This window comes from Rhinocladiella mackenziei, assembly GCF_000835555.1.
Source record: "Rhinocladiella mackenziei CBS 650.93 unplaced genomic scaffold supercont1.1, whole genome shotgun sequence".
NCBI lineage: Eukaryota > Fungi > Ascomycota > Eurotiomycetes > Chaetothyriales > Herpotrichiellaceae > Rhinocladiella > Rhinocladiella mackenziei.
The window spans coordinates 1,154,257-1,181,118 of NW_013550604.1; the positions used below are offsets into that span (position 1 = coordinate 1,154,257).

At 51.1% G+C, this 26,862-nt stretch overlaps 9 protein-coding genes across 9 annotated transcripts; 5 read left to right on the top strand and 4 right to left on the bottom strand.

Moving 5' to 3' along the window:
• Positions 1-1,068: 1,068 nt before the first annotated feature.
• Positions 1,069-3,953, top strand: Z518_00408 (uncharacterized protein; the record flags this gene model as incomplete). Its single annotated transcript, XM_013421011.1, has 3 exons — positions 1,069-2,185; positions 2,250-2,469; positions 2,552-3,953. The coding sequence occupies 3 exons, from the start codon at positions 1,069-1,071 to the stop codon at positions 3,951-3,953; spliced, it is 2,739 nt and encodes a 912-aa protein (XP_013276465.1).
• Positions 3,954-6,236: 2,283 nt separating this feature from the next.
• Positions 6,237-7,352, top strand: Z518_00409 (uncharacterized protein; the record flags this gene model as incomplete). Its single annotated transcript, XM_013421012.1, has 3 exons — positions 6,237-6,809; positions 6,887-6,893; positions 7,114-7,352. The coding sequence occupies 3 exons, from the start codon at positions 6,237-6,239 to the stop codon at positions 7,350-7,352; spliced, it is 819 nt and encodes a 272-aa protein (XP_013276466.1).
• Positions 7,353-8,610: 1,258 nt separating this feature from the next.
• On the bottom strand, positions 8,611-11,663 carry Z518_00410 (plasma membrane ATPase; the record flags this gene model as incomplete). Its single annotated transcript, XM_013421013.1, has 2 exons — positions 8,611-11,151; positions 11,229-11,663. The coding sequence occupies 2 exons, from the start codon at positions 11,661-11,663 to the stop codon at positions 8,611-8,613; spliced, it is 2,976 nt and encodes a 991-aa protein (XP_013276467.1).
• Positions 11,664-12,838: 1,175 nt separating this feature from the next.
• Positions 12,839-15,314, bottom strand: Z518_00411 (uncharacterized protein; the record flags this gene model as incomplete). The annotated part of the gene is made up of 6 exons (XM_013421014.1): positions 12,839-13,107; positions 13,162-13,366; positions 13,445-14,562; positions 14,629-14,731; positions 14,898-15,143; positions 15,195-15,314. The coding sequence occupies 6 exons, from the start codon at positions 15,312-15,314 to the stop codon at positions 12,839-12,841; spliced, it is 2,061 nt and encodes a 686-aa protein (XP_013276468.1).
• Positions 15,315-16,448: 1,134 nt separating this feature from the next.
• Positions 16,449-17,972, top strand: Z518_00412 (citrate synthase, mitochondrial; the record flags this gene model as incomplete). The annotated part of the gene is made up of 3 exons (XM_013421015.1): positions 16,449-16,559; positions 16,617-17,732; positions 17,784-17,972. The coding sequence occupies 3 exons, from the start codon at positions 16,449-16,451 to the stop codon at positions 17,970-17,972; spliced, it is 1,416 nt and encodes a 471-aa protein (XP_013276469.1).
• Positions 17,973-18,815: 843 nt separating this feature from the next.
• On the top strand, positions 18,816-19,920 carry Z518_00413 (mitochondrial DNA replication protein YHM2; the record flags this gene model as incomplete). The annotated part of the gene is made up of 3 exons (XM_013421016.1): positions 18,816-19,038; positions 19,102-19,774; positions 19,866-19,920. 3 exons carry the CDS (start codon positions 18,816-18,818, stop codon positions 19,918-19,920), a joined length of 951 nt encoding a protein of 316 aa, XP_013276470.1.
• A 937-nt stretch (positions 19,921-20,857) lies between these two features.
• On the top strand, positions 20,858-21,353 carry Z518_00414 (uncharacterized protein; the record flags this gene model as incomplete). The annotated part of the gene is made up of 2 exons (XM_013421017.1): positions 20,858-21,015; positions 21,074-21,353. 2 exons carry the CDS (start codon positions 20,858-20,860, stop codon positions 21,351-21,353), a joined length of 438 nt encoding a protein of 145 aa, XP_013276471.1.
• A 398-nt stretch (positions 21,354-21,751) lies between these two features.
• Z518_00415 (cysteine synthase) lies at positions 21,752-22,947 on the bottom strand (the record flags this gene model as incomplete). Its single annotated transcript, XM_013421018.1, has 2 exons — positions 21,752-22,767; positions 22,815-22,947. 2 exons carry the CDS (start codon positions 22,945-22,947, stop codon positions 21,752-21,754), a joined length of 1,149 nt encoding a protein of 382 aa, XP_013276472.1.
• A 1,892-nt stretch (positions 22,948-24,839) lies between these two features.
• Z518_00416 (dihydropyrimidinase) lies at positions 24,840-26,592 on the bottom strand (the record flags this gene model as incomplete). Its single annotated transcript, XM_013421019.1, has 3 exons — positions 24,840-25,851; positions 25,952-26,502; positions 26,557-26,592. 3 exons carry the CDS (start codon positions 26,590-26,592, stop codon positions 24,840-24,842), a joined length of 1,599 nt encoding a protein of 532 aa, XP_013276473.1.
• Positions 26,593-26,862: the final 270 nt, after the last annotated feature.

The following is a 26,862-nucleotide window of genomic DNA, read 5'->3' on the forward strand; positions in this document are numbered from 1 at the left end:
ACGATGACGCATAGTCTGTTCGGTCACGGCGAACACGGCCATATCGCTGGACTCTTCGTCGACCGCGATAACCTGAACCGGCCTTGCTCGCCCACCTTCCCGGGCGGGTGTATAACGATACTCACCGCACCCAGCTCGTGGGAAGCTTTCCTGAACCTTGAGCTGATTCCTGTCAGGAGGATGGGGACCTCAATGAGAGAGGTGATGGGGGGAAGTGATAAACCTGGTCCGAAGGGAGGATTAACTCGAGAGAATGCGTGGTTATTCTCACTAGAAGCACGGACGTGGAACAAAGAAAAGGATCTTTGTTGGGAAAGGAAGAAATGTCATCAGGCCACTGGCCATCATCGTTCTTTTCGGCGATAACAAACATCCCATTCGATGTGTTCTGAGAATGCATGTTGCCCAGCTCGAGAATTCAAAGTGAGAGGGAAATGAGTGGAGCGTTGTAGTTGACTCGCTTTGCCCCGCCAGTCCTAAATGACGTCAACTTTTATATTTCAATACCGTCGTCGTTTTCAATCCTGTGACCAATTCCATTGCAGATGTTTATAGCATGCCAAAAAGGTAACAAATTGTATTCTTGTGGCTCCAATCACTGGCACTATGTATTCTGTACTCGTACATGGTCTGGCGCCTTAAGTGAAACCTCATCGCGTGGTCACAGCGGACCGTGAACTTCAACTCAAACGTCGGTGACGAATCAGTGCGTTCCTCGGTCAGAAAGCTCAAAGCCCCACTGATTGGGCTTGTTTGCAGAAGCCGAGACACGAAATCCCTATTCGCGCGTCTGGAGAAAAAGCCACCATTGGCGGAGGACTACAAACCACGAGCGTGGTGAGGCTGAGCGATAATGTTGCCTCTGCCGCCCTGCGCTGGCTGGAGCAGCCATTGTCACCCTGCCCAAAGCTGCACAGCATCCTCCTCTGACCAACCCTGTGGACTGATTCCTATTGACTCTCCGTCTCTAGCAGCGCGTGAAACGATCCCTGAATCCGACTTTGTTTCTACATTGGCGACTGGACCGAACGGAACTCCTACCTATCCGATGCTGCTCGTCATATTCTAATGGCATGCCTTCTTCGTCCCCAGAGCCGGGACGCCTTCGAGATCGCCATTATCTGCGCCTTACCCGTCGAGCGTAATGCCGTCGAAGCACTATTGGACGAGGAGTATGAGACGGATGGTTTCTCCTACGGCGAGGCGGCTGGGGATTGGAATATTTATACCACAGGACGGCTAGGCAACCAACATGTGGTCCTGGTGTATATGCCGGGCATGGGGACGAGCAGCGCCACCGCGGTGGCCGCCAATCTTCGCTCCAGCTTTGAAAGGACTCAAGTCGGCATCATTGTCGGTATTTGTGGTGGAGTCCCAACGACGGCTGATGGCGCCGAGATTCTCCTGGGCGACGTTATCATCCGTACGTCGGTGATTCAGATCGACTTTGGCTCACAATACTCAAACGGGGTCATCAGAAAGAAGGAGGTGGAAGATACTCTGGGTCGAGCGAATCCGGAAATTCGGGCATTTGTCGGGAAGATGTCAGGCTATCTGTTTCCCAAAAGACTCCAAGAAAAGACCAGTGTCTTCTTGACTCAAATCTGTACAAAGGAGGGGTTTTCCGGGTCGGCCTATCCGGGACCAGAAAACGATAAACTTTACCCCGCTAACTATCGGCACAAACACCGGATACAATGCTGTGACATTTGCGACCATGGCCAGGAACAGAATGATGACGTTTGCGACTCAGCCTTGCGGAACTCTTGTGAGAACCTTGCTTGTGATGAGACCTCGGTGAAAGAACGCAAGCGCATCCTAAGGGCATTGGGCATCTCCCCGGACGGAGGTCAATTGACGGCAAGAGAAATCCAAGATGCGAGAAAGCCGTCCATTCACGTGGGCCGAATAGCATGCAGTAATCAAGTCATGAAGAGTGGTCTGCACCGAGATCGGATTGCCACCGAGGAGAAAGTGATTGGGTTCGAGATGGAGAGTGCGGGTACATGGGATTATGTCCCCACGATTGTGATTAAGAGCGCGTGCGATTACGCGGACAGCCACAAAAGTGATCGGTGGCACGCATATGCTGCAGCGACCGCCGCGGCTTGTACCAAGGCTGTGCTAGAAGAATGGAGACGTGCCGACAGGCCCGTTGGAGATCCAGTCGACCAGGAGCGTCGAGGTTAGTGGCGATGCAAGTTCGTTGCATATCTGATGGACTTCTCCGAAAGGGCTAATCCACCTAGATCCCAATTCAATCGCGAATCCTGTGCACTGGACCGTTACTCGCTCTGCCAACACGCTGTTTACAGGCCGCGATGACATTCTTCAGGAGCTGGATATTATCGTTCGGGATGCTGCCAAGAACTCTTCACATCGGAGTCAGTGCCGGATTGTCATTTCCGGTATAGGTGGTCAGGGCAAAAGCGAGATCTGCTTGCAACTCGCGCAACGCGTTCGCCAATCGTGAGTACAATGGCAAACATCGTTCGAGTCGCCCATTGCTCACGTGACCAGATTTTGGGGGGGTCTTCTGGGTCGACGTTAGCACCTCCCATTTGGCAGAAACCGGATTCTTAGATATCGCGAGCCGACTTCACATCCTGGCACGGACATGGAAGGACGCTCGGCAAGGTCTTGCCAATCTGAAAGAACCGTGGTTGTTGATATTGGACAACGCCGATAATCAGCCCCATATTGACTACCAGCCATATTTTCCGACCGCTGCGTCAGGCGTGGTGATTTTAACATCACGTAACGCCGAATGCCGGCAGTATGCCACGGCAAAATGGGTCGATTTGGAAGGACTGTCCGACGCTGAGGCTCGACAACTACTGCTCCGGGCTGCACATATTCCTCACGATCAACATCAGACTCTCAAGGACGATGCTCATGTCGTCGCACTCCTTTTGCGATCACACCCTCTCGCACTAATCCAAGCTGGATCTTACGTGTCACGTGGTCATTGCACGCTAAAGGAGTACCCCATCGTGTATGAGCAACAACGGAAGCGTCTTCTTACCTTCCGGCCATTTCAGGCACAGTCACGCTATCGCGACGTCTATGCGACGTTTGAAGCGTCGGCAGAAATCCTGCAATCGTCGAACACTGAATCTGCCAACGATGCTCTGCAACTGTTGCCCGTATTTTCGTCATTCGGACCCAGTCGATTACCCCGACCATTGTTTGAAGCCGGGTGGAAGGGGGCTCAAGCAATATCTTCAAATAAAACTGATGAAGGCGACTTGAGTCGCCTAATGCCATGGCATGTCTCGCACCTTCCACCTCTTATTCAAGCAGGTGTCCGGACGTGGGATTCCTTTCGACTCTTTGAAGCTATTTACCTGCTGAAGGCATTCTCGCTGGTGTCGACCGATAGCAACGAGGGTTTTTTGTGCGTCTCGATGCACCCGTTGATCCACGCCTGGGCGAGGGACCGCCTCAGTCTGGAGCAACAGCACGAATGTTGGATCACAACTGGATGTTTGATCACCATCTCTCGTAAAGATATAGTGTCGTGGCAAAAAATCGGGCGGCAACTTCGGCCTCATCTACAGACAATGGTATCGTGGGAGATGAGTCTGATGTTTAGTTCCGAGCCCTCGATGATGGTTATTCGTATTTTGATGAATTGTGGGTGGCTGCTGTACGAAATACGCGATGACGCAAAGGTCTTTGTCTTGATGGATCGTCTTTTCACTTATCTTGGCTTAGATCGGTTAACTGTAGACCCACGATGGCTACAAGTGTACGATCTCACCGCGCGGAACTTCCGAAACTATGGCAAAATCAAAGAGGCTGTGTCATTACTGGAACAGGTGGTCAAGATTCAAGAGCAGACGCCGCTGGAGGATCGTCCTGATCGAGCAGACACTGGCGGAGGATCGTCCTTCTCGACTGATGTCCCAACATCAGCTCGCTATATCCTACTTGGAGCTCAGGCATCATAATGCTTCGATGCAGACGATGCAGCAAGTCGTTAAAATTCAGTGGCATCCACTTCGGAAGGACTCCCAGGATTGACTTGATTATTTTTAACCTAAGACGGGTCATCTCGAGTGGACATAGCATTGCAACGAATGACGAAGTGTACCAGAGGTATTGGCGCCTCTGCGAGTCGTTGCCTGGAGGTTTTCAATTGATCGTCAACAGTAGAGTAACTGGATGAGATTCTATTGTCACTATTAATTTCGTCGGCACGGACGTAATTGGGGTGAAGCTGATTTTGCCAAGGGACTTTACCTACTAACCCGGGAGGGATCATGGTAAATGATATATACACACACACAGAGAGAGAGAGAGAGGGGCTGCTCGTCACCAGACTGGTGTTCGATGGCTAGTTCCGAAGAGCAGACCAGGAGCAGACTATTAGGGCTTCGGCTTTGTTAAACGAAGCAGCGAAACCGAATGTCAAACCCCTGCCAGCGTGGACGGCTCGCCAGGCATGCCGATAGGTCGTGCACACCAACTCGATGCTTGGTGGTTATGACGATGGCCGCTTTCCGACGACGGACAGTTGCCTGTGAGACAATCTATCCACCTACGAGGACTCTCGTGATGGGTACAAGAAAGACTGCCCGGAACGGTCAGAGCTCAGTTATTGGGACAATCCGGAGTCACAGTTGAATTGCTGATGCTCTGGAACACCTTCTCCGTCGCTGAATTTGCCGCACCTTATTTGGTTCTCACCAGAACAGCTTCGAATGCAGCGGCCGTCGGGAGCCCTGAGGATGGACAAGAGGCGTGTTGAGACGTGCACATCTCTCCTAGCACGTAGCAACAATGAGACTTACCCGGGGCGACCGGGGAAACTCGCTGGCGCGATTTGCTATGGTTTCACCAGCGGCGACGACGAGGACATCCCATATGACAACCCACATGGGGCTAATTATTACGACTCGATGTACGAGGGAGCCGCCAATGGCAAATCACAAATCACCAAATATGCTGGGCGCTGCCCTAATTCCAAGTTCGTCGCGGGAGGCTCCTCGAAGGGGTGCGCGGGTTGTGCGTGATGTCTGTGGCGGAGGTGGCACTTTTTCCCAGAGTTGCGTTCAAGAAGGATCATTGCTGACTAGGATATTGTGCCCACCGTTGTCACGGCACTTTGCGTTCGGCGATACTCGCCATCCGGCAGGATAGTCATGTAATGTGGAGTTCGGAGCGAACGATTCTGGTCTTGAAGATGACGAGACACATCTGAACTACTTCGTGGGTCATACAAATGATCGACGACACTTTGGTGGGGGGGACATTGTCAACAACGGTGTCAGCGCTGATAACGGTTCAGCCACCACCACAAGGAGCGCCTTGCTCACGAAATGGTATCTCAACGTCAATGAGTCCAACCTCGATAAAGCGTGACGACAACCGCTACATCGTCTGTCTCGGTTGGCACGACTTCATCCGCAGCAGCGACTGCTGCCTTTGCGACCAGCACCAACGATGGAGCCGTGCTTCCATAACGTCACATGAGTGCCATTCCCGCTATTGTACAAGTGTTGGGCAACACCGCGTTCATCAAAGGGAGCTCAGACGGTGGGATGCTTCCCAAAGTAATGTCTCCAGGTACACATAATGGCACTCTCACTGCTGCAATCACCGTCCCAGTCGATTTGGAGGTCCTCGAATACGATCCTACGTATTGAATCAGACTTTCTTGTCCTCCACTGAACGGCGTCGTCAAATTCGTGTTCGTCTAGGAAGCCCCGATCCGCAGCACGGACATTCACAAATATAAAAAATTGGAAAATATCGTATCCCAAAGTTCTTCTCTCCGGGGGGCATCGACAAACAATCTCAGCATTTTGTGTTTCATCTTCATGCATCAATCCATTTACGTAAATGGCCAAAGAACCCGGAAAACGTCACTTGCGATCCATTCCCTCCCTAAGCAATGCAGCCTGCGACCACCTGCATTACACAAAAGCGGTTAAGTATCCTCGTTTATCCTCGTTTAACCTCGGACGTATTGCTACGTCATTGGCCGCTTCAACCAGAAATTCCCTTAACTTGCGATCGCTATCGTAATAGATCTCGCTGCAATGAGCGAGCCGCATCTATCCCGGGATGTTATTCGTTAGGCCTTTGACATGACGTGCAGAGAAAACAGGTAAGATGAAATTCGTCCGTCCGACTCGAGGTGAGAGGATATATAAGTGCCTCCCGACAAAGATCAAGAGCCAGGCCCCTCAACAGCTTTCAATATCCCCTCCCTTTCATTCCTATCCAAAATGTCTCTATCCGGCAAGATCACCCTCATCACTGGCGGCTGCAAGAACCTTGGAGCTCTCATCGCTACCCTTTTCGCGGCCGACGGTGCCCATCTAGCCCTGCACTACAACTCCTCCGCTTCCAAGTCCTCCGCAGACCAACTCACCACCGACCTCACGTCCAAATACCCAAACATCACGGTGAAAACTTATCAGGGTGACCTGACCACCGCATCCAGCGTTGCTGCCCTATTCGACGCCGTCTCCAAGGACTTCAACGGCAAGCTCGACATCGTGATCAACACGGTGGGCAAGGTGCTCAAGAAGCCGCTCAGCGACGTTTCCGAAGCCGAATATGATGAGATGTTCGCCGTGAATTCTAAAGCGGCGTTCTTCATTACACAAGAAGCGGCGAAGCGAGTCGGCGAGGGCGGCAAGATCATTAACACCGTCACGAGCTTGTTGGCGGCCTATACGCCTCTATATACGAGTTATCAAGGCAGCAAGGCGCCGGTCGAGTTCTTCACGAAAGGTCTGAGTAAGGAGCTGATGCCGAAGAAAATCAGTGTGAATGCTGTTGCCCCAGGACCCATGGTAAGGACTCTATATTTGATACGCTTGCCGCTTGGTTCTGTTTGCTTAGAGTGTATCTAACAATTGAAAACCCATAGGACACTCGTAAGCCAACCTGACCCAACCTGACGCAACACCGCATGACCTCATCCCCTACCCATGTACAATTCCAATTCCGCCACAGAAATCATCCTCGACTTATCTATCATCACAATGACGAGAACTTTCCTCTTCCCTGTTCCCCCGTCCCCCGTTCCTCCCTTACCATCTGTGCCATCCCACCCCTTCTTTCCCGTCCTGAGACTCTGATTGATATTCGGTACAGCATTTTTCTACGGCCAAGAAACCCCCGAAGCCGTAGCATTTCACAAGTCCAACGCCATCGGCGGACGATTGACGCTTGTTGAAGATATTGCCCCCATCTTCAAGTTTCTTTGCACCGAGGGTGCGTGGATTAACGGTACGTTACTTACATATCCTCATCAACAACGAAGGAGGAAACACAATCCCGCCCTGTTCCTTTCATTAACCCAACCTGCCATCTATCTAATCATGACCAGTTGAGGCGGCATTTTCAAGTCCTCAACTTTTCATTTCTCCAACACTTACTCCAACGCATGCGAAGTTATGCGACCTATATTGGTACGTTCTTTTCGCTGACTCTTTCATGAAGGCCAAACTCTCTTCGCCAACGGTGGATATACAAGCCGCTAGTTATTCGTCAGGGCCCAAATCAACGTATGCGAAACTGTCCGAGCAGAGATCTGCAGACTTGTGAGATTGTGAGGCAATGAGAAGGGACGGAGAAAAGCTTCGGAATTCAGAATCAAATTTAGATTCAATATCAGATCCCAAAATCTCTTGGAGACGAGAAAGTATGAGTCCTAGTATATTTTCCACAAACGAGTTGATTGATATCATCCTGTGTGCACGACAGTCAATTTCAGCTGCTCCTTGTAAAGGAAAATTTGAATGAATTGTTCTTTTCTCAACGATTCAGAGCATGGAAGGTCGAAGAAAGACAGGTAGTCACTTAGCCCTTGACGCACGTTGACTGTTGAATAAATGATTGAGGCTGAATCTCTTTCCCATGACCACTAGACCACCCTGTTCATCTCGTTATCCCCCATCGACTCATACGCATTCATTCCTATTCATTCCCGTCTATTTTCTCCATCGCTGTCGACTATATTCTCCCAGTGACACTAAGGGCCCTGAGCAACTAAAGCTAAAAACATTCTTTCATTGCTTTCAGGGTCATCCTCGTTGTCGTCGGCTTCGCTCACCATCATAATATTATTAAACGGATTATGACTCCTGCTTCTGGCCTCAACAGTCACAGCGGAGTGACTCGCCACTCACCTATAACGAAACCAATTTTTTTTTTAAAAAAAAAAAAATACCATAAAATTAGCGCCATCGCTCAAGTTCAATGTTTCGTACTGGGTATCGCATCGATCATCTCTTGTCTTGAAATAATATCAGATAATTTGGTATCGCTACCAGTTGTCATGCTTTGCGTTGTGTGTGATTTTCAAATGTCCCTCCCGGCCTACCCAGTCTATCGATAAAAGGCGTCATCATGTTTGGAGATTATGCGATGGTCGGAACATCGTCGGGTCTCAATGGATAATTTTTGACTTGCTTCCGTCGTATTTGTATTTGAGAGAATCCGGATTTGACTTGTTGCTCCAACGATGGATGTTGGAAGCTGAGGCTCTGAAAGAAGGGGGTTTCGGAGGGTTCAATCGTTTCGGGTAAGCTTGAAGACATGCTTCAACCCTCCCCTTCTGGATCTCATGGTCTCAGTACCGAAATTGTTTTATGGAGCAAGTCCGCATGGATTTGCGGAAAGGGTCAACTCGAAGGCGTCCTTTTTGGCCATTGGCGGCGTGGAAACAACCCGCAGCAAATTGATTGCCATCATGCGACCTTCTCGTGCTGGGTGGATACGCGGTTCAATGATACAACTAGGATTTTTGGTCAGTAGCGTCCGGCGGGTCAAACGTCGATGGGTTGACTCACGGAAATCCTCCATGTCTCTCTTCTTCAGCACTTTGTTGCCCCTTGATTTTCTTCCATGGACAATGTCGTCAAACGTAACACTGTCTTGTAAAAGGTAATAGACTCCAGCCATGACACAAAAGACTCCAAACGAATACAACCAAATTCGGACCACGGCAACGATACTGGTCTGTTCTCCACCAACGAACCAACCGAAGAGACAAAAGAATGTGGCGACAATATCGACCAGTAAGATTGCTCCGGTGAGTTGCCATGACGGGATACTGGACCAAAAAGGTCCATTGGCCCGAGTAATGAAGATCAGCCAATTTTCGGAAAGGGAGATCTGCAGGAAAAGAACAGCATCAGTATGGCCGAAATTTTGTACGATGCCTCCATCTTCTCCTCCCACTATCATCGTGGTCAGCGCGATCCAGGTGCCAGCAGCGAGGATCAGCCCGAGCAGAATGGATATTCCCCATAGTTTAGGGAGATTCCATTTGACTGGAGTTTTGGAGTACGGGGCGTTGTCGTAGGCAATTGCCAACGTTGCAATGTCGGCAAAGATCGCGATGAAGACCACCAGTTTCAAATTGAGAGACTGGTTGAGGATGGCAATCCACAGGCCCAGGAAGATTTCCAGGTGCAGTGAGAGAGCAATGCGATAAACGACGTAAGCGTACATTCGGTGGAAAATTTGTCGAGAAGTTTTGAGGGCGTCGATGATGGCGGAAAGGCCCGGGGCCAGGAAAACGATGTCGGCCGCTGAACGAGCTGCATCGGAAGCGCCCTCGACGGCAATACCGGTGTCGGCCTTTTTCAACGAAGGAGCATCATTGACACCGTCACCGGTCATGGCCACTAGGTAACCACGCTGCTGTAGAATCTCCACCACATTATATTTGTGCTGGGGGAGGACTTCCGCAAATCCATCCGCGGCTTCGACGAAATCATAGACTTCGGATCCAGGCATCGTACCGCCACCAGCGAGTCCGAGGCGTTCGGCATTGAACACATTGGTTCCCAGTCCTAATTGTCTTGAAATCTCGCGCGCAATCCCCACGGCATCTCCCGTCAGCATCTTGATGGACAGACCCAATGACTTGGCTTCATTGATGGTCTTTGCTGTATCGTGACGAGGTGGATCGGCACACGGCGTGATTCCCAGTATCTCCCACGAGCTGTCGCCTCGTTTTCGAGCGACACCGAGGGATCGAAAGCCCCGAGTTGCGAACTCGGCAACCTTGTTCTTGTATGCGACATCAATCTCCTCGGGAACGGGATGGTCTTCTTCCACGGTTCGAAGGACCGGCAATGGAGCCCCTTTGACGCAGATGATGCGTTCACCCTGCGGTGATTCCACCACAGCACTGACCTTTTTGGAGACTGGGTCGAAGGGGTGAAATTGAACCACTTTGTATTTGGACAAGGCCTGTTTCGCTCGAGGATAGTAACGAAGTGCCTTGAGGAATGCCTTATCAATGGCATCCATGCCTTTTTTCTTCCGGGACGCCGCGAGGCAAGCCGTCAGGATGAGATCCTCCGGTTCCACGCCTTGAACAGTGTATGGCTCATGGAGGGATAGTTTATTCTTGGTCAAGGTCCCGGTTTTGTCGGAGCACAGGATTTCCACGCCAGCAAGGGACTCTATCGCGGAAAGTTTCTGGACGATGGCCTTTTTCTTTGCCAGGTACGCGGCACCCACAGCCATCGTGGTGGTGACGACAGCAGGCAGACCGACCGGCACTCCGATGATGGTGATCGCCAACGTAAATCGGAGGATGGTGACAATATCGTTGGACCGGTAAAATGACGAGATCCAGACGACCAGGAGAGTGAACACCACGAGCGCCAACAGAACGGTGCCGATGCCGTTAAGGACCTCAGTAAAATGGCCGGTGCCGCCAGAGGCGGCATTGACCAATGCCGCCGCCCGACCCACGAACGAATTGTCTCCGGTCGCGGTGACGATCATAAATGAGGTTCCGCGCTTGACCGCCGATGAAGCATAACAGGTGTCGCCCAGGCCCTTGTCAACAGCCAGCGACTCGCCGGTAATGGAGGACTGATCGACTTGGAGATAGGCATCCTCCGTCACAATACGGCCATCGGCAGGGATGATGGTGCCTTCCTCGAGCTGCAAGATATCTCCAGGAACCACCATTGGTGCCTCAATTTCGATTAGACGGCCTTCTCTCAGCACCACAGCCTTGAGAGCCAAGGTCTTTTTTAACTCCTCGACAATGGAGCCGGCTTGAAACTCTTGAACGAACCCGACAGTCGCGTTGAGGAGGAGCAAGGCGCAAATGACACCGAAATCCACCCAATCTTCCAGGCCGGCGGCAAGAATGGCGGCCGCCTGGGGGGACAAAGTGTCAGCATCAGCATCGCCGAGATGGGTGTCGGCGTGTTATAATGACGAATCTTCATACATACCTCCATGACAAATTGAATAGGACCGACAAAATAGCCCAGAAACTTCAACAGTAAATTCTCCTTCTCTTCCTTCATCTGATTGAGACCATACTTTTTCCGTCTGGCGACGACCTCTGGTTCGATCAGGCCCACACGCGTATCGGTCTGAAGCATCTCTTCGGGTACGTTTCGGGCGCCTCCCACTGTCTCGATCTCTGCTTCAATTTCGGCATCGGGATCAAGAGATTCCAATTCTTCAATCAGGGCGTCCAAATCTTCCTCTTCTTCATCCTCATCCATCCTTGAAAATTTTTTCTCGCGGAACAGATGGCCATTGTGGTGCATGGGCTTCTCGGTGAGAACATTGTCACTGTCACTCACTGGAATGCGAGGAGGACGAGGACGTTTGGCGGGAATAGATCCCGCCGAACTCACGTCAGATGGTATGTCTGACATGTTGAATGGGATCAGGGGATGTAAAAGGGTGATACTATGTCCACTCCATGAGGAACACAATGTAAATGTCGCAGGAGGTGACCAGAGAGGATGTGGGATGGGAGCAGCTGATAGGAGGTATATTTGTCCGGAAGGAACGATCCACGCGCAAGGGTTGTTGCTTCGACAGCAGGCGGCTCTGGCCGAGGAAAAATGATATCCCTGTATCTGTTGTCGACAAGAGTGGGGAGATGTGGGATATGCTTGAAGATTAAAGGTACCGCATGGGTAAGAGTGTGAATGAGCAGGAAAAAAAGAACGGAGCGCAAAGGAAGAAGTTGAAGCGGATTTGCAAGTGATGGCTCGGAATTAGCCCCCGCAATCTCGTAGGTGTATGGCTTTCTTAGCGGGTGGGAGGTCCCTCAATGCCAATCCAGAGAGCAGACCACCTGGCTCGAAGATACGGTGTTGCTGAGCACTTGGCATGGTGAGATTGATGGCTCGCACAGGAGCCTTTTGTCTTGGAACCTCTTTTTATATTCCCCTCGCAGGAAGAAATCGATACAGGCCTAGTCGATAAGTTGATGATGATTGTGCGACATTCGGAGACTCCCTCCGTTTTGCTTAAGCCATCCACGTGCTAGAACATGTGGGGAGAAGGTGCTAAGTGATCCATTGATCAATGATTGTCGATGTATCTGCAATATTTTTGCTGCGACGTGCTACCCACTTTGTAATTGTTATCCAGTGCCACATGAAAAAAAGACATGTCAATGGTCTAAATAGGAGGTGGTTACAGAGAAAGCGAGTTAATATGAGACCTGAAGTCCTTGAAGCCACGCCCATGCCAATAAAGCAGATTCCTCCGTCTTTACAGCAAGTTCAGCTCTGTTCACCGACGAAAAATTCCAACAATCCCCGATCGAAAAGCTTGGAAGACAACCTGCGCCCTAGATGCAGGCTAATTTGAGATAAGAAAAACCCTCCCAATCCACCTGTGACCGTTACCAATGAGGCTCTTCTTGTCCATCAAGACAGAAACCTCATCCTCCTTCACAACGCCTGGAAATGCACGAATCAAGATCATATACAGGGGGGGTATCATCCCAAAGGGCACACTGAGTTGTCACAGCCGAAAACCTTTTTCGCCCAAGGCTCCATCCAATGTCGCCTCATTCATGTGCAGACATGCTCTTTTAGTCCTGTTTGTTCTGTTGCTGGAATGGAGCGAACGGGAAACCCGGCGGAAGCATAGGCATCCCGTTGGGCATATTTCCAAAGTTCATCGGAAAGGGCATGGCAGGCATCGCACCATTATTGTCACTTGTATTGCTCGAAACCTGCCGGTCATTTCGGTCCATTCGGCGATCGTCGTCTCGGTGTCTATCGTCACGTCCAACATTCTGGCGAGAAGACTGGGGTCCACGTCGTCCACCTTGATCGGTCGCAATACGCCGACTCATAGCTGTGGGATCAATGTTAGACCCATGTACAAAACGGAAAAGCAACCGGAACACACCTTTGGAGGAAACCCCAGCACCGATTTCAATATCCGGCTCTTCTACAACCATTCCCTGCGCAATCGCCAAACCACCCGTACCACCATACTCGGCTGTGAGCAGCCACTTGCGGTCGGCATCCGTCAATCGATCAATAGGAATGATGCTAATACCGGTTTGGTAGTCACTGCAGTCACGTGGTCCAAAGCCGACACCCCATTTGGTCTGGCAAGGAAAAAAAAAAAAAAAAAGAAAAAACCGTCAGTATTTCGTTTTTCTCTCGGTTTCAGAGAATTGACTTACTCGTAGTTGTGTGTCTCCGGATTTGTAGTCTTCCATCCCGTCACGGGCATTCTCGGCATCTCGGCGATTGATCATTTTGACGAAAGCGTGGCGTTTATCGACATTGACAATGCATGTTTGAACCACTCCGTACTTATTGAATAGTGATCGCAAGTGAGCTTCGTTAGAAGTGACACCACCCACAAACAAGGTCCGACTGAACACTTTGATGTGACCCTTCGGTAGCGAGGGATCCCATGATACATTCTTCGGGCCTGGCGGTGGGAGTTTGGTATCACTGGGAGGTGTGGGAGAGCGGCGTCGTCCCCTACCAGGGCTTCGTTGACGATAGTCATTGCCGCGTCGGCCATCACGACCATCGCGATCATTACGATACTGATCTGGTCCTGGACTATCCCGACGGCGTCGGGGAGACAAATCTCGTCGTCTATCGTAGCCAGGCGAGCGAGATCGTCGTCGATACTGACTGGGAGGAGAGCGGGTGAGGGCGTCACGTGATTGCCCGGCGGGCTGAGCCTGACCGACCCAATTGTTGGATGACATTGGAGGCGGAAACGGTAAGCCATTCACGCCGCCAGCATTGGCACCTTGCATATTCAACAATTGAAGAGCAGTGGCCCATTGATCGGGAGGAACGCCTTGAGCAGCCAAGAGCTGCAAAAGTTGAAATTGAGCTTGCGCTTGAGCATCTTGACTTATAGGAGCAGGATGCTGCGGAACCGCAACAGGAGCTTGTGGCTGAGCAAGAAAAGTGGCAAGAGGGTTCTGAGGAACATTCGCGGGACTTTGACTTTGTGCACCATTACTCAATCCAGCAAAAAGAGCTCCCAGCGGGTTTACAGCCTGCCCACTGGCGGCAGCAGGAGCAGGGCCTGGGTTTACGGTACTGTTCGTCTGAAGGGTCCCATTTTGCGTGCCTAATAGATTATTCAAACTAGCTTGCGCGGGGGCGGTGGCCGGTGGCTGTGATGCAGCATTCTGCTTTGCCATATTCTTCAGAGCCTCGAGGATGGCAGACGTATCTTGTTGAGGGGCGGCTGTGTTCATACTGTTAGATGCTCCTTGTTGACCGAGGGGAACGAAACCGGGGGCAGGCGATCCTTCCGGGGTCGTTGATGCTACAATAAAAAGGTCAGACGGTTCCCACCGGCACATAGGAGAAGGAGAAGAGTGTGAGAGCTCACGTTTGACGGCTGGGGCATCAAGCTTTTCTTTGAGTGATGCAAGCAAAGGCGCCGGAAAAGTGTTGGAACGCTCCCAGATCTCAAGGAGTTTCTTTATTTTGACCTGTCAAGAAGCGGAAAAAGGTGAGTACCACTCATTGAGATGGGTAGATAGAAAGGGGAACGCGGCGGGCGGGATGTTTGTTTAGTGTTTCAGCGCCGTGATTCAAAGTGATCAATACGCATTTGGTGTCCAGGTCGCACGGTAATGACAGTGAACGTAACCATACCTTTTGATCTTCTGGGGCTGTTGCGGTGATGTCGTTCATGAGCACGGGAAGTAATTCAGTTACTCGAGTCACACCAGCAGCAAAGGTCCCATCGGGAGCTCCGCTACCCAGTTGTTGGCCTGTCTTTCTGGCTTGATCTACCCATTGTCGTGTTACCGAATCTACAACATATAGTACTCCCAATTTGTGTGTTCCCGGCGTCTTTTTGAAGTGTGTGTAGATCTTTTGGATGAGGACGGACTCAGACTGCGAATGAGGTCAGCGGGACAGATGGACGCAGGAAAGGAATCGACGTACTTGGATGTTGGCCGTACACAGTGAGGTGATCGCCGTGATCTTGGAACCAGACACTCCTGGAGGTTTGAGATTGAGCATGGACTGGAGAATGGAGTCCAGCTCCGCTACTGCAGACGACATGGTGGACCAGGGGATCTCCCTACAGAGATTGATGTCAAGAGTACTTTGCAAAGAGGATGATTTGGCTAGATGGATGATCGGGGTGGCGGGTGCAAAATTCTTCGCAGGACGGTGACTTAGGTCCAGCAGTGGTCAACCGCGACGTGCAGGTAGCAATTTTTTTTTTTTGTTTCTCTTTTTTTTTTTTCCCCTCCGCTGCCGGCAGATGTCTTACAGACTTCAAACACAGTTGAAGTGGGAATGAATGATGCGAGATGCAAAAACGGTAGGTTTGGGGGGTCCCTTTCTCCGTTCAATACCGTGACGACGCAGACTTCTACGGTCCTGGTGGCAAGGATGCCTGCGGATGGGAATTGCAGGAACGAGGAGCCTATCGACCCAGCGCAGTAAGAGAAATACACTGGACGGAGTGATTACGAAGTGATGGCGCTACGTGCGCAACAGGAGATGGATAGATGAAACCAAATGTGATGAGAGGATGAAGAAGAAGCAGTGAAATTAAGGTAGAAGAGGTTGGAAGAAAGGAAGCGGAGATTTGAACTTGGGCACTTGCGGCAGAGGGAAAAAGACTTTGCCTGGCGACTGATGGATCCAGTCATAGAGCGGCCAGACGGCCGCACTTGGGCTTAACACGTGACTTGGCTTCGAGGGTCGATGGGGAGTTTTTTCGGAGTGCGAAAGCTCGACTCTTCCTTCCTACAAAGTTTCCTCGGTGAGCCTTTTTTGGCTGGTTAATGGTCATCGGGGCTGAGGACGCGGACCGCGTGGGGCAAAAATATTTACGGGGCCTCACGGTGCTTATGGGCCAAGCCTCGCTCGCTAACGATCTAACTGATGTGAGTGAGAGTGCATTGGCCCTTTCTTACTGTGTGACGTCCGTTTCCCGGGCTACAGACTCGCAAGCTGGCTGCCAGACAAACCCCCCAATGGTCCAACTGCTTCAAGGGTGGCCCCGGTCAAAATTCCCCCCGTTCACCTCTATGGCTCTCCTCCTTATCACCATAACTTTTTTCACTTTTCTTATTTTTTTTTTTTCCCCAATTGCCTGCGCTCTCTCTTTCTCTCTCTCTCTGTGTGTGAAGCTTTCCTTGTTTCTTCTCTCCTTGACTTCTCCTTCTTCTTCTTTCTATCGGCATGGCCTCTTCACTTCGCCTTGGAGGCTCCCTGCTACGTACCTCTTCCGTTTACTCTAGATCTTTCGTCCAGAGAGCTGCCTTCAATGGTGTCCGCTGCGCAAGCACCCAAGTGAGCGAGATCTATCCCAGGGGGTGGAGCTCTCCTGCTGACCTATGCGTACTCTAGTCCCTGAAAGAGGCCTTCGCCGCTAAGCTTCCTGGAGAGATTGAGAAAGTCAAGAAGCTAAGAAAGGACTATGGTTCCAAGGTCATTGGCGAAGTCACACTCGATCAAGTTTACGGTGGTGCTCGAGGCATCAAGTCACTTGTCTGGGAAGGCTCCGTCCTGGACTCAGAAGAGGGTATCAGATTCCGGGGGAAGACCATTCCCGAATGCCAGGAGCTTCTCCCCAAGGCCCCAGGCGGCGAGGAGCCATTGCCAGAAGGCCTTTTCTGGCTTCTCCTCACGGGTGAAGTTCCCAGCGAGCAACAGGTCCGCGATCTGTCTGCTGACTGGGCCGCTCGTTCCGATCTTCCCAAATATGTCGAGGAGCTCATCGACCGCTGCCCCAGCGACATGCACCCTATGGCCCAATTCTCCATTGCTGTGGTCGCTCTCGAACATACCTCTGAGTTTGCCAAAGCCTATGCCAAGGGCATGAACAAGAAGGACTATTGGTCATACACCTTTGAAGATTCCATGAACCTGATCGCGAAGCTGCCCACCATTGCGGCCAAGATCTATCGCAACGCATACAAGGATGGCAAGGTGGCTCCGATTCAGAAAGATAAGGATTATGGCTACAACCTGGCAAACCAGCTTGGATATGGTGACCAGGCCGACTTTGTCGAACTCATGCGCTTGTACCTCACCATCCACTCTGATCACGAAGGTGGCAATGTGAGCGCACACACCACTCACCTGGTCGGCAGCGCTCTGAGCTCCCCGATGCTTTCCCTCGCCGCTGGCCTCAACGGCTTGGCTGGACCACTCCACGGATTGGCCAACCAAGAAGTGTTGAACTGGCTCACGAAGATGAAGGAGACCATTGGTGATGATCTCAGTGACAAGGCCATCACCGACTACCTCTGGGCTACTCTCAATGGTGGTCGTGTCGTTCCGGGATATGGCCACGCCGTTCTTCGCAAGACCGATCCTCGTTATGTGTCGCAACGTGAATTCGCCCTTCGCAAACTTCCTGAAGACCCCATGTTCAAGCTTGTGAGCCAAGTTTACAAGATCGCACCCGGTGTCTTGACCGAGCACGGCAAGACCAAGAATCCTTACCCCAATGTGGACGCGGTAAGTCACCTTGTTACACTGACCAGGGTTTCGCTGCTGACTTGACTCGAGCACTCCGGTGTCCTCCTGCAATACTATGGATTGACTGAGGCCAACTACTACACCGTCCTCTTCGGCGTCTCTCGTGCTCTCGGTGTCCTGCCTCAACTCATCATCGACCGCGCCCTAGGTGCCCCTATTGAGCGACCCAAGTCCTTCAGCACCGAAGCTTACGCCAAACTTGTCGGAGCTACATTGTAATTTGTTGTGGTGATAAAGAGATGTACAATGCAAACACACTTTGTGTAGGTCTAAAAGGTTGGGGGAGGGGGATGGTGATGGGCAATAGAGGTCGGGTATGGTTGGGAGTGGATTCAAACTTGGCCGTTCAGTCGGCCCCTTTGATTGACGAGCGCTCTTAGATCTCGGGACCTGCAAAGCACTTTTAATTTTTGGTTCACGTGTATTCTTTGGCAACTTCGTATTCACCCGGAGACATGTTCCAGCTGTGTGCGACGTCAAGCTGACTGAGGCTCAAGCGTGCTCATGGATTCACCCTTTCCCCCCCCCAAGCTGTCTGGCGTTGAGATGAGCGTTGGGGTGGCCCGACGGTAACCCTGGCGGCTTTCCTACCACACGGCCCACCATTTAGGAGGCCGATTCCGAAGTTTAAGCCCTATGGGTTACTTAGAGTGGCTAATAGGAAATGGGGGCTTAGAGGGGGATGAGAATTGATGTCCGTTCAACACGCCGAAAAGGTCTGCCTAGTCTTGTTTTGGCCCAAACGGTCGAGCAGCCTGCGCCGAAGGACGATAATTATAATCCGGGTCTCTCTGTTTTTCCTTCACCGAAACAGCTGAACAAAAAAAAACTCCGACCCCCAAACTTGAGGATTGTCAGCCTCACCGTCTCCTTAATCTCCGTTCTGGTGTCTGTTTGACCGGGCTATCTCATTCCTGCATCTTTCGAATCTCCTCTCCTCAACCACGACCCCATCTCGACTCTATCCTTTCCTCTCTCTAATCTCAAACCTAAACTCTCCAGGCGACGAAGCCGACCTCCTCCCTTGGTCAGGGCCCGACAATAGCAAATACCCTTCTAGCAATGTCCGCTCAAGCAGTCATGGCGCCTGCACCACCGGTCCAGAAGATTGAGAAGAAACCCGTCAAGTTCAGCAATTTGCTCCTCGGCGCTGGTCTGAATATGTTCGAGGTGACCACTCTAGGACAACCGCTAGAAGTCATCAAGACTACCATGGCCGCCAACCGAACCGACACCTTTGCTGGTGCGATGGTGAGAATATGGGGTCGGGGTGGTATCCTTGGATGTAAGGAAACGGCAAGATGCCAGAACAACTGATAAGGACCTCGGCTGACTTTGTATCTACTAGACTACCAAGGTCTGATTCCCTGGGCCTGGATCGAAGCCTCGACAAAGGGCGCCGTCCTTCTCTTCGTCGCCTCCGAAGCGGAGTACTATGCAAAGACTTTCGGCGCCAACAACTTTGTCGCCGGTATCACTGGAGGCATGGTGGGCGGCGTCGCCCAAGCCTATGCGACCATGGGTTTCTGCACATGCATGAAGACGGTTGAAATCACACAGCACAAGCTTGCCGCGCAGGGTGTGAAACCTCCTTCGACATTCAAGACGTTCGCAGACATCTACCGAAAAGAAGGTATCCGGGGGATCAACAAAGGCGTCAACGCCGTCGCCATTCGACAGACTACCAACTGGGGTTCTCGGTTCGGTCTGTCCCGACTGGCGGAGACCGGTATCCGAAAGGTCTCTGGCAAGGAAGGTGGTGAGAAGCTCAATAGCTTCGAGAAGATCCTGGCTAGTGGCCTTGGTGGGGGGTTGTCTGCTTGGAATCAGCCCATCGAAGTCATTCGTGTTGAGATGCAGAGCAAGACCGAAGACCCCAACCGACCCAAGAACTTGACTGTCGGAAAGACCCTGAAGTACATCTACAACACCAATGGTATCAAGGGTTTGTACCGTGGCGTTACTCCTCGTATTGGTCTCGGTGTTTGGCAGACAATTTGCATGGTTGCTTTGGGTGATATGTATGATTCCCTTCCCTCTTTCCCTCGACCCGTGTTCGAAAGTACCGTCAACCCTTGAAAAACTTCGACACTAACGAATGGTGACCGACAGGGCCAAAGATGCCGTGGAGAAATTGACCGGTGAAAAGGTCACCGCGAAGCACTAAATGGCGTTATACGGGAGCCCTCAAAGGGACGGAAACGACGATGAGCCTGTACGTTTCCGGGAAAGTTGTCGGATGGTCGACTTTCCAATCTTTTTTTCTGCTTTATGGTTTCTTTTTGCCTGCACGACTTGTCTACAGGAACGGGGAGACTTACTGAAACCGGATAAAATTTGTTGCCAGTACTCTACGGCCATATCTGTTCTTGGCGTTTAAATCTCTTTCGATCCCAAAAACGCACTGCTATACTCTTTTGCTTTATTGCTGTTACGTGCTTGTTCAAGTTCGGGATATTGTTTGATGGGAATGGATGAGCAGGCTTTATAGACGTGGGGATTGGGTGGGAAGGGCTGCCCGCTGGTGGGTAGGCCGGATATGATCAGAATATAAACATGTCCATGCCTCACCTTCACATCGTCTCGCATGTTTTGGTCTCTGAGTTTGAGTCGAACTGACACAGTCAACGGGATCTGCCCGTCAAGGAAGACAAAGGGCGTCGCTGTGAATGTGAAGGCCATCAGTGTTATTGTGAAAATGAGATGTTTTTTTGCTTCGTCTACCTCGATTGATGTTGCCTCACATTCACATCCACCTTGAATCAAAGCGCCTTTGGATTCTGGACCTCCGATTCCATCATGGCTCCGATTTCTTTGATGTGTAGAATGCGAGGTCTGTCTTCACTCTGGTCGACAGCAGTATCAAGAGGAGTGAGATTGGTGGACGGTCAAAGCGAAGTGAACGTCACACTCATTGTGAGATCCTCACTCTTCACATCTCGGACAGACCACGACATCTTTGCAGGTGCGCGACTGCATCTTCGTGGATAGCACATTTTCCTTCGTTCCCTTTTTGCTCTCTGCTAACTCTGTCCCACCCCGGGTCGCGAATTCCTTCGTGTGCGTCGTCACCATCAATCTTTAGTCTCGCACCAACCTTCATCATGCAGTTCAAGAACCACGTCATCACAGGCCTTTTGGCTGTGTGGCTCATCTTCACCCTCACCGACACTTCCAACGTCAACTTTGCGATGGCCATGCCTTCCAACCTCACTCTCGCCAATGACTGTCCTGCCTCACAGCCCGCCGACCAAGCTGGATGGTAAGTAGAGCTTCCCTGATAGATGATTTTCATTTTGATTTCTAACGAAATTCCCTAGCTCCACCTGCACTGAATGCTGCATCTTCAATTTCAATACTGCGGGATGCGGGGAGCCGAGCGTCGAGCAACTTGTCTCCCCCGTCACCACCAAGTGCCAACCTTTGATCATCGGAATGTATAGTGTCTGGATCACTGAGTGTACCGGTTGGTTTGCAGAATGTTACCTGTGGAAGAATGTCGACTGTTCCGGAAACGGTTCCATTCTCATCGACAATTGTCAGAACGTGTGTCATACTCCGGGATACGTCATCAAAGCAATTCAGTGTTATGGTATCTGAGTGGCAGAGGGATGGATCGGTTCAACCGTACGAAGTAAATTGTGGAAGAGAACCTCGAGTGGTTCTCGCGGCGGAGAGATCGGAATGGCGATACTCATTGCTGGGGATCGAATACATGGTGCTTGTTGCTGGGAAATCAGATGACCCCGAAAGGCGTCGGGTTCAATTGTTGATTGAGAAGACAGCAATGCTTCCAGCTGACAGCGGTGCTTCACATTGGCTTGTTGAAAGAGGTCTTGGACTTCATCTCATTTCTCGCGTCCATTCGTTAAACAGGCCATGTATCGGCGCGGAGGAGAGTGAGCAGTGTCCGGATCCAATGCCGCGCCGAGCGAATCCGCGATCTCAACCCCATGCCAGCGTTGATCCAGATTGTTGGGAAGTTCGATTCGATACGTCTATGGTAGGACAATGTATTTCTCCAGATGTGGGGGAATCGCACCTCTCAAGTTTTTACTTCTCAACCATTTGTCGCTAAATAAGCGGTCTGCATATCTATAGGCTCCGTCGCAAAGGATCGTGACGACAGTATGATTGGGCCCCAGTTTCTCGGCGACTTCTTTGGCAGCAACCACATTCAAGGCACTGCTGGCACCGAGGTAGAGTCCTTCTTCGTCAAGGCATCGATACACCATTTCGATGCTCTTCTCGTCGGAAATTTGAAGGGCACCATCGACCTCGTTGACTTCTAGCTTCAAATTGTCCGTGACTCGACCTTGCCCAATACCCTCGGTTATGCTACTACCAGTTCTCTCCTTGAGTTGGCCACCGGAAGTAACATAGGAGTAGAGCACGGAGCCAGGAGGATCGGCGAGAAATGACCTGACGGTCCCGTTGCTAACGTCCTTCAGATATCGCGTTGTGCCCGCTAGTGTCCCGCCAGTTCCAGTCGCACAGGTGAATGCATCGATTTTTCCATCGGTCTGAGCCCAGATTTCAGGACCGGTCGTTTCGATATGTGCCCTTCTGTTGGCAACGTTGTCGAATTGATTGGTCCAGACGGCACCATGCTCGGGATCTTCCTTCTGAACTCTTTCCGCGTGCCGTTTGGCTTGCCAATTGTAATTTTCCGGGTTCTCCCATGCCACGGCCGGGACAGGATAGACTTCAGCTCCCAGGAGTCTCAGAAGATCAATCTTGCCTTGTGACTGTGTATTGGGCATGTAGATGACCAGGTTGTATCCTCTAGCCCGGCAGACATGTGCCAGGCCAATGCCGGTGTTGCCAGCTGTGCCTTCGACAACGGTTCCCCCCGGTTTGAGTAGTCCTCGTTCTTCGGCATCTTTCACCACATATAAAGCCGCCCGGTCTTTGACACTGCCACCGGGGTTTTGGAATTCGGATTTTCCCAGAATATTGCAGCCCGTTTGTGCGGAGAGCTTCTGTAATCTTATTAGAGGAGTATTTCCAATAGCTGAGCACCCATTAGCGTCGCAAATTGAAGTCGTGCTGGAAGCATACCTCCGGTCAAGGAATTGACCACGCCTTGAGCTCTGGAGACACGGATCCCATAAGCATTGACCGAGTCAGCGGCCGCAGCGCGCACCGCTGTGGTTGCCAGACGACGAATGGATGTCCTAGAAATATTCGCCATGGTTGGAAAGAAGAAGCCTTCCGATCAACACCTGAAAATGCGCGTATAGGCAGCGAAGGAATGAAGATTTTGTTTCTCGAAGAGAAAAGGTTCCACGGCGGATGTGGGATGGCATCATCGACAGCCGAGGGTGCTGACATAATACCCTCAATCTCCTCCCCCCTTTTTCTCAGCCCTCTCTGAACAACCGTGTTTGTTCAAACAATGATCTCCGGAAGAGGCATTTGGACTCATTTCCCATGATAGAAACGCCAAGTTTCCCTAGAACAATGCAGAGTATTGTCCCTGGACTTGCCCAGCCGTCTCCCCAACCTCGATTCAACTGGTAGCCTCGTGAGTTGTTGAAGGCAAGTTGCTTTGTCGCAGAAAATGACAATGTTCCATGGGCCCCCCGCACAAATATCTTCAAATATTCGTTTTGACTTGGATTTTGCCATGAGGGAAATTCTTTCTTTGACGAGCCTTGTTCTCCAATTGTCGCCAGCCGCTTGTCGTCAGTCGTTTACCATCCGAGATGCCTTTCTATGTCAAAGAGTGCTCTACTTGGGATGAGCTGTCCACGAAGCTCCTTCTCCCCATGGCTGCGCCATATATCGACCAGTCACAATCTAATTGAGCTTCATAATGGCCTATGATGTTGCCTTTTGCGTTGGTTGCCTGGAGACCCTTTCATTGAACACCGTCTGAAGTGATATTTCCATCCAGCGACGCTCATTAAAAGAACAAAAGTTTCTCCTTCTCTGTCGCAGAACTGCAGACCAAAAACCCCATTCGACCTTCATCGCTACTCTGAAAGGACTCGGAATTCCCCTACCTAAAACGCAAGGCTGCAACAAAGGAATGGCTAGGCCGCCTGTCCGCTCAAAGCGCAGGGATGTAAGAGCGAATACCACTTTCAATATAGAATATTCTGATCCCAGAAAACAGGATAATCCACCTCCGGAGAAACCTGCTCGACCACCCAAAGAACCCGAAAAGGCACGCTTGACCGAATCCACAAGCAAGTCCACACCCGCAGCAGCACTCGGCAATTATCGCTCGACAACGACACTGCACACTCTCCAGACGAGACAAAAAATGCTACAGTCGCACTAAACCAACCACCCCAAGGCCTGATATCGACAAGACAACACCGGTGAAGTCGACGTTTTGTTTCTCCAACTCCAAGCGCGAAAAGAAGAGATCCTTTCCCTCGAGCGCCGCAATAAAAGCCGCTTGCGCAGCAATGAAAGACTGCAACAAGATTATTTCAAAATCATGGAAATACAACGATTGGGTGGCCAAATTGGAATGTGGGAAGAAGGAGGACAAAAAGGAGTCGAGCGAGTTGGGCCAGGCGAATAATAGGATTCATGGATGGGAGCATTCTGTTCGGCATTTGGAGATTCAGTTGGGTTTCGACTGGTTGATTCATGGAGATTAAGGAATGCAGTGAAGAAGGGGCTTCGTTCTGCATGGCTATAATCAGAGAGAGATGTACAGTCGAGGTCGAGGTTGCGAGCTGAAAAGGATATGAGTGAGTGGCTTGGTGATTGATGACCTCCAAAGCGCACTGGTGACAATTGAGCTTATATGATATTCAGTTGGATTGGAGACTCCCCGTCAGTCATACTTGATCGAGTGATGGATGAAAATGGAATACCTCTCACGACAGATCGTACATGTTCATCCGGATCAAAAGTATTCTTTGCTCTTGACATACACCCAGCCTCGATATTTACTCCACGGAGCAATCCTGACGTGAAAACGGCTTTACAAGCCAGTGTGTTCAGGGAGAAGAATGTACACAAAGGTACAGGGACCTGAATACTGCATATAGCGAGACCTTTATGTTCATCTGTCGTCTAAACCAATCTACAGTACATCACACGGCGTATCCTCCTGTCTCTCACTTACATCCACGTCTCCCTCTCCCCTTCCAACATCCCCGCTGGCGTCTTCCCGACCCTCCCCATTAGGACATTTCCTTTCCCTCTTTTCAAGAATCTCCCATCCGTTTGCTGTCCTAAAATTCCTTTCCCATGCCCGTCTCGTAATTCCACATTGCGATCCCATTTGACATCGCCCCGCAACAACACGTACCTGGGCCAATTACACACCTTCATGCCCTCAAATGGCGTGTAATCGATACTATGATGCAAGATACCGTTCGTGATCGTCGTCTCTGCGTCCGGGTGGCCGGATGGGTACCAAATAACCAGGTCCGCATCGTAGCCGGGCGCGATACTGCCCTTTTCTCCGCCGAGACCGTACATTTTGGCCGGATTGAACGATGTCAGTTCGACGAATCTCGGAAGTGAGAGTGTCCGACCCTCAGGAGCAAAAGGGGAAGTAGCTGCAGAAAAAAGAATCGGAAGTCGTGTTTCCAATCCCGGTAAACCATTCGGGATCTGCGCAAAAGTCGGCACGGAGTTGGTGACTTGGGCATCGGCAAGAGGCTTCCTTTTGCCCGCAGGGGAATTGTAGAGTGTGGGCGCGTGGTCGGAGGAGATGACGGTGATGGTGCCGTTGTTCACACTATCCCAAACACTCTGCAAGTCGGACTCGGAATGGCGCAGGGGAGGAGCGCATACATGGCGTGACCCAGCCCATTTGTCCTCGGTCGAGTGGGTGTGGCCGTGTTCGTCGGTGTGAGAAATACTGGTCGCAGCAAGGTTTGAGGAGAGCAGATACATATAATGAGGGCATGTTTCGGCGTGGACAGGTAAGAGAGCTTTGGACTGGGCCTTCCGAGCGTGAGAGAGCGCAACGGACGAGGACATATGCACAATCAGAATGGGTGTAGAGGTCAGAGTGGACAGGGATATGGCGCGATGGGTTGCTTCGGATTCAGCGATCTGAGGGCGCGCGATGGCATGGTATTTGGGAAGCGTATGAGAGCTTTTGAGAAGACGGGTGGTTATCCTGCTCACTCCAATCGTTGGTATTAGTGTTGTGTAAGAAGAGAGCAAAGGGATAGCAGAATTCTCGTTCTTGCGAGGCTGAACTGAAGACCGGCACGTACAGGTCAATCATGTCACTGTTCTCGGCATGAATCATGGTGGACATCCCTAGTTTCCTGGCTCGCATCATGATCTCTAACATGTCGATATCGCCCAGTTTCATGGCTGGATAGGTCATATAGAGCTTCACACTGGTGATGCCCTCCTGCTCGACCATGGCCTTCAGTTCCTCCTGGAGAATTGTCTCGCTGGGCCGGGTCAGAATGAAGTGGAATCCATAGTCGACGTAACTTTGTCCTCTGGAGCGATTGTGGTATTCTTCCAGAACGGGAAATAAGGACTCGTCCGTCCGTTTCTGCGAGGCAAATGCCAGAATCGTGGTGTTTCCGCCAGCCAGTGCAGAGCGTGATCCAGAAAGCCATTTGTCGCCGGTTGGAGCATTGTCTTGGTGCAGATGAACGTGAGAATCGACGCCACCGGGAGTCACGTAGGCGCCTTCCGCGTCGATGACTTTGGTATGAGGGCCGGCGATTAAGTCTAGAGCGATTGCGATGATTTTGCCCGATTTCACACCGATTGAAAGCCCTGGTTGAAGGATCTCTGCGGCCGTGACCTACTCAAGGGATGAGCCTTGTGTAGCATGTGCAGATTTGGGGGGAAGGCTCACAATCGTCGCGTTCTTTACAATCAGATCGAGGTCCATTCTTTTGAAATCATCGAACTGGAATTCGGGCAAACACCGGTTGGGGTGTGGGATCACAGGTTGGAACAAACATTCATAGATGGAAAGTTCTGAATATTCTCAACGATTGAAAGGCGACATCCAAATGCTGTAGTAGGTCTTGATCCGCAAAATCCAATCACGAATAGACTGGACAACGCAACAAAAGAATGGATGAGCTTCATGTCTTGATGAGATCGCATTAATGCATATCAATGCTGGCGGCCAACTCCGACCAAATGTGGTCTTTTC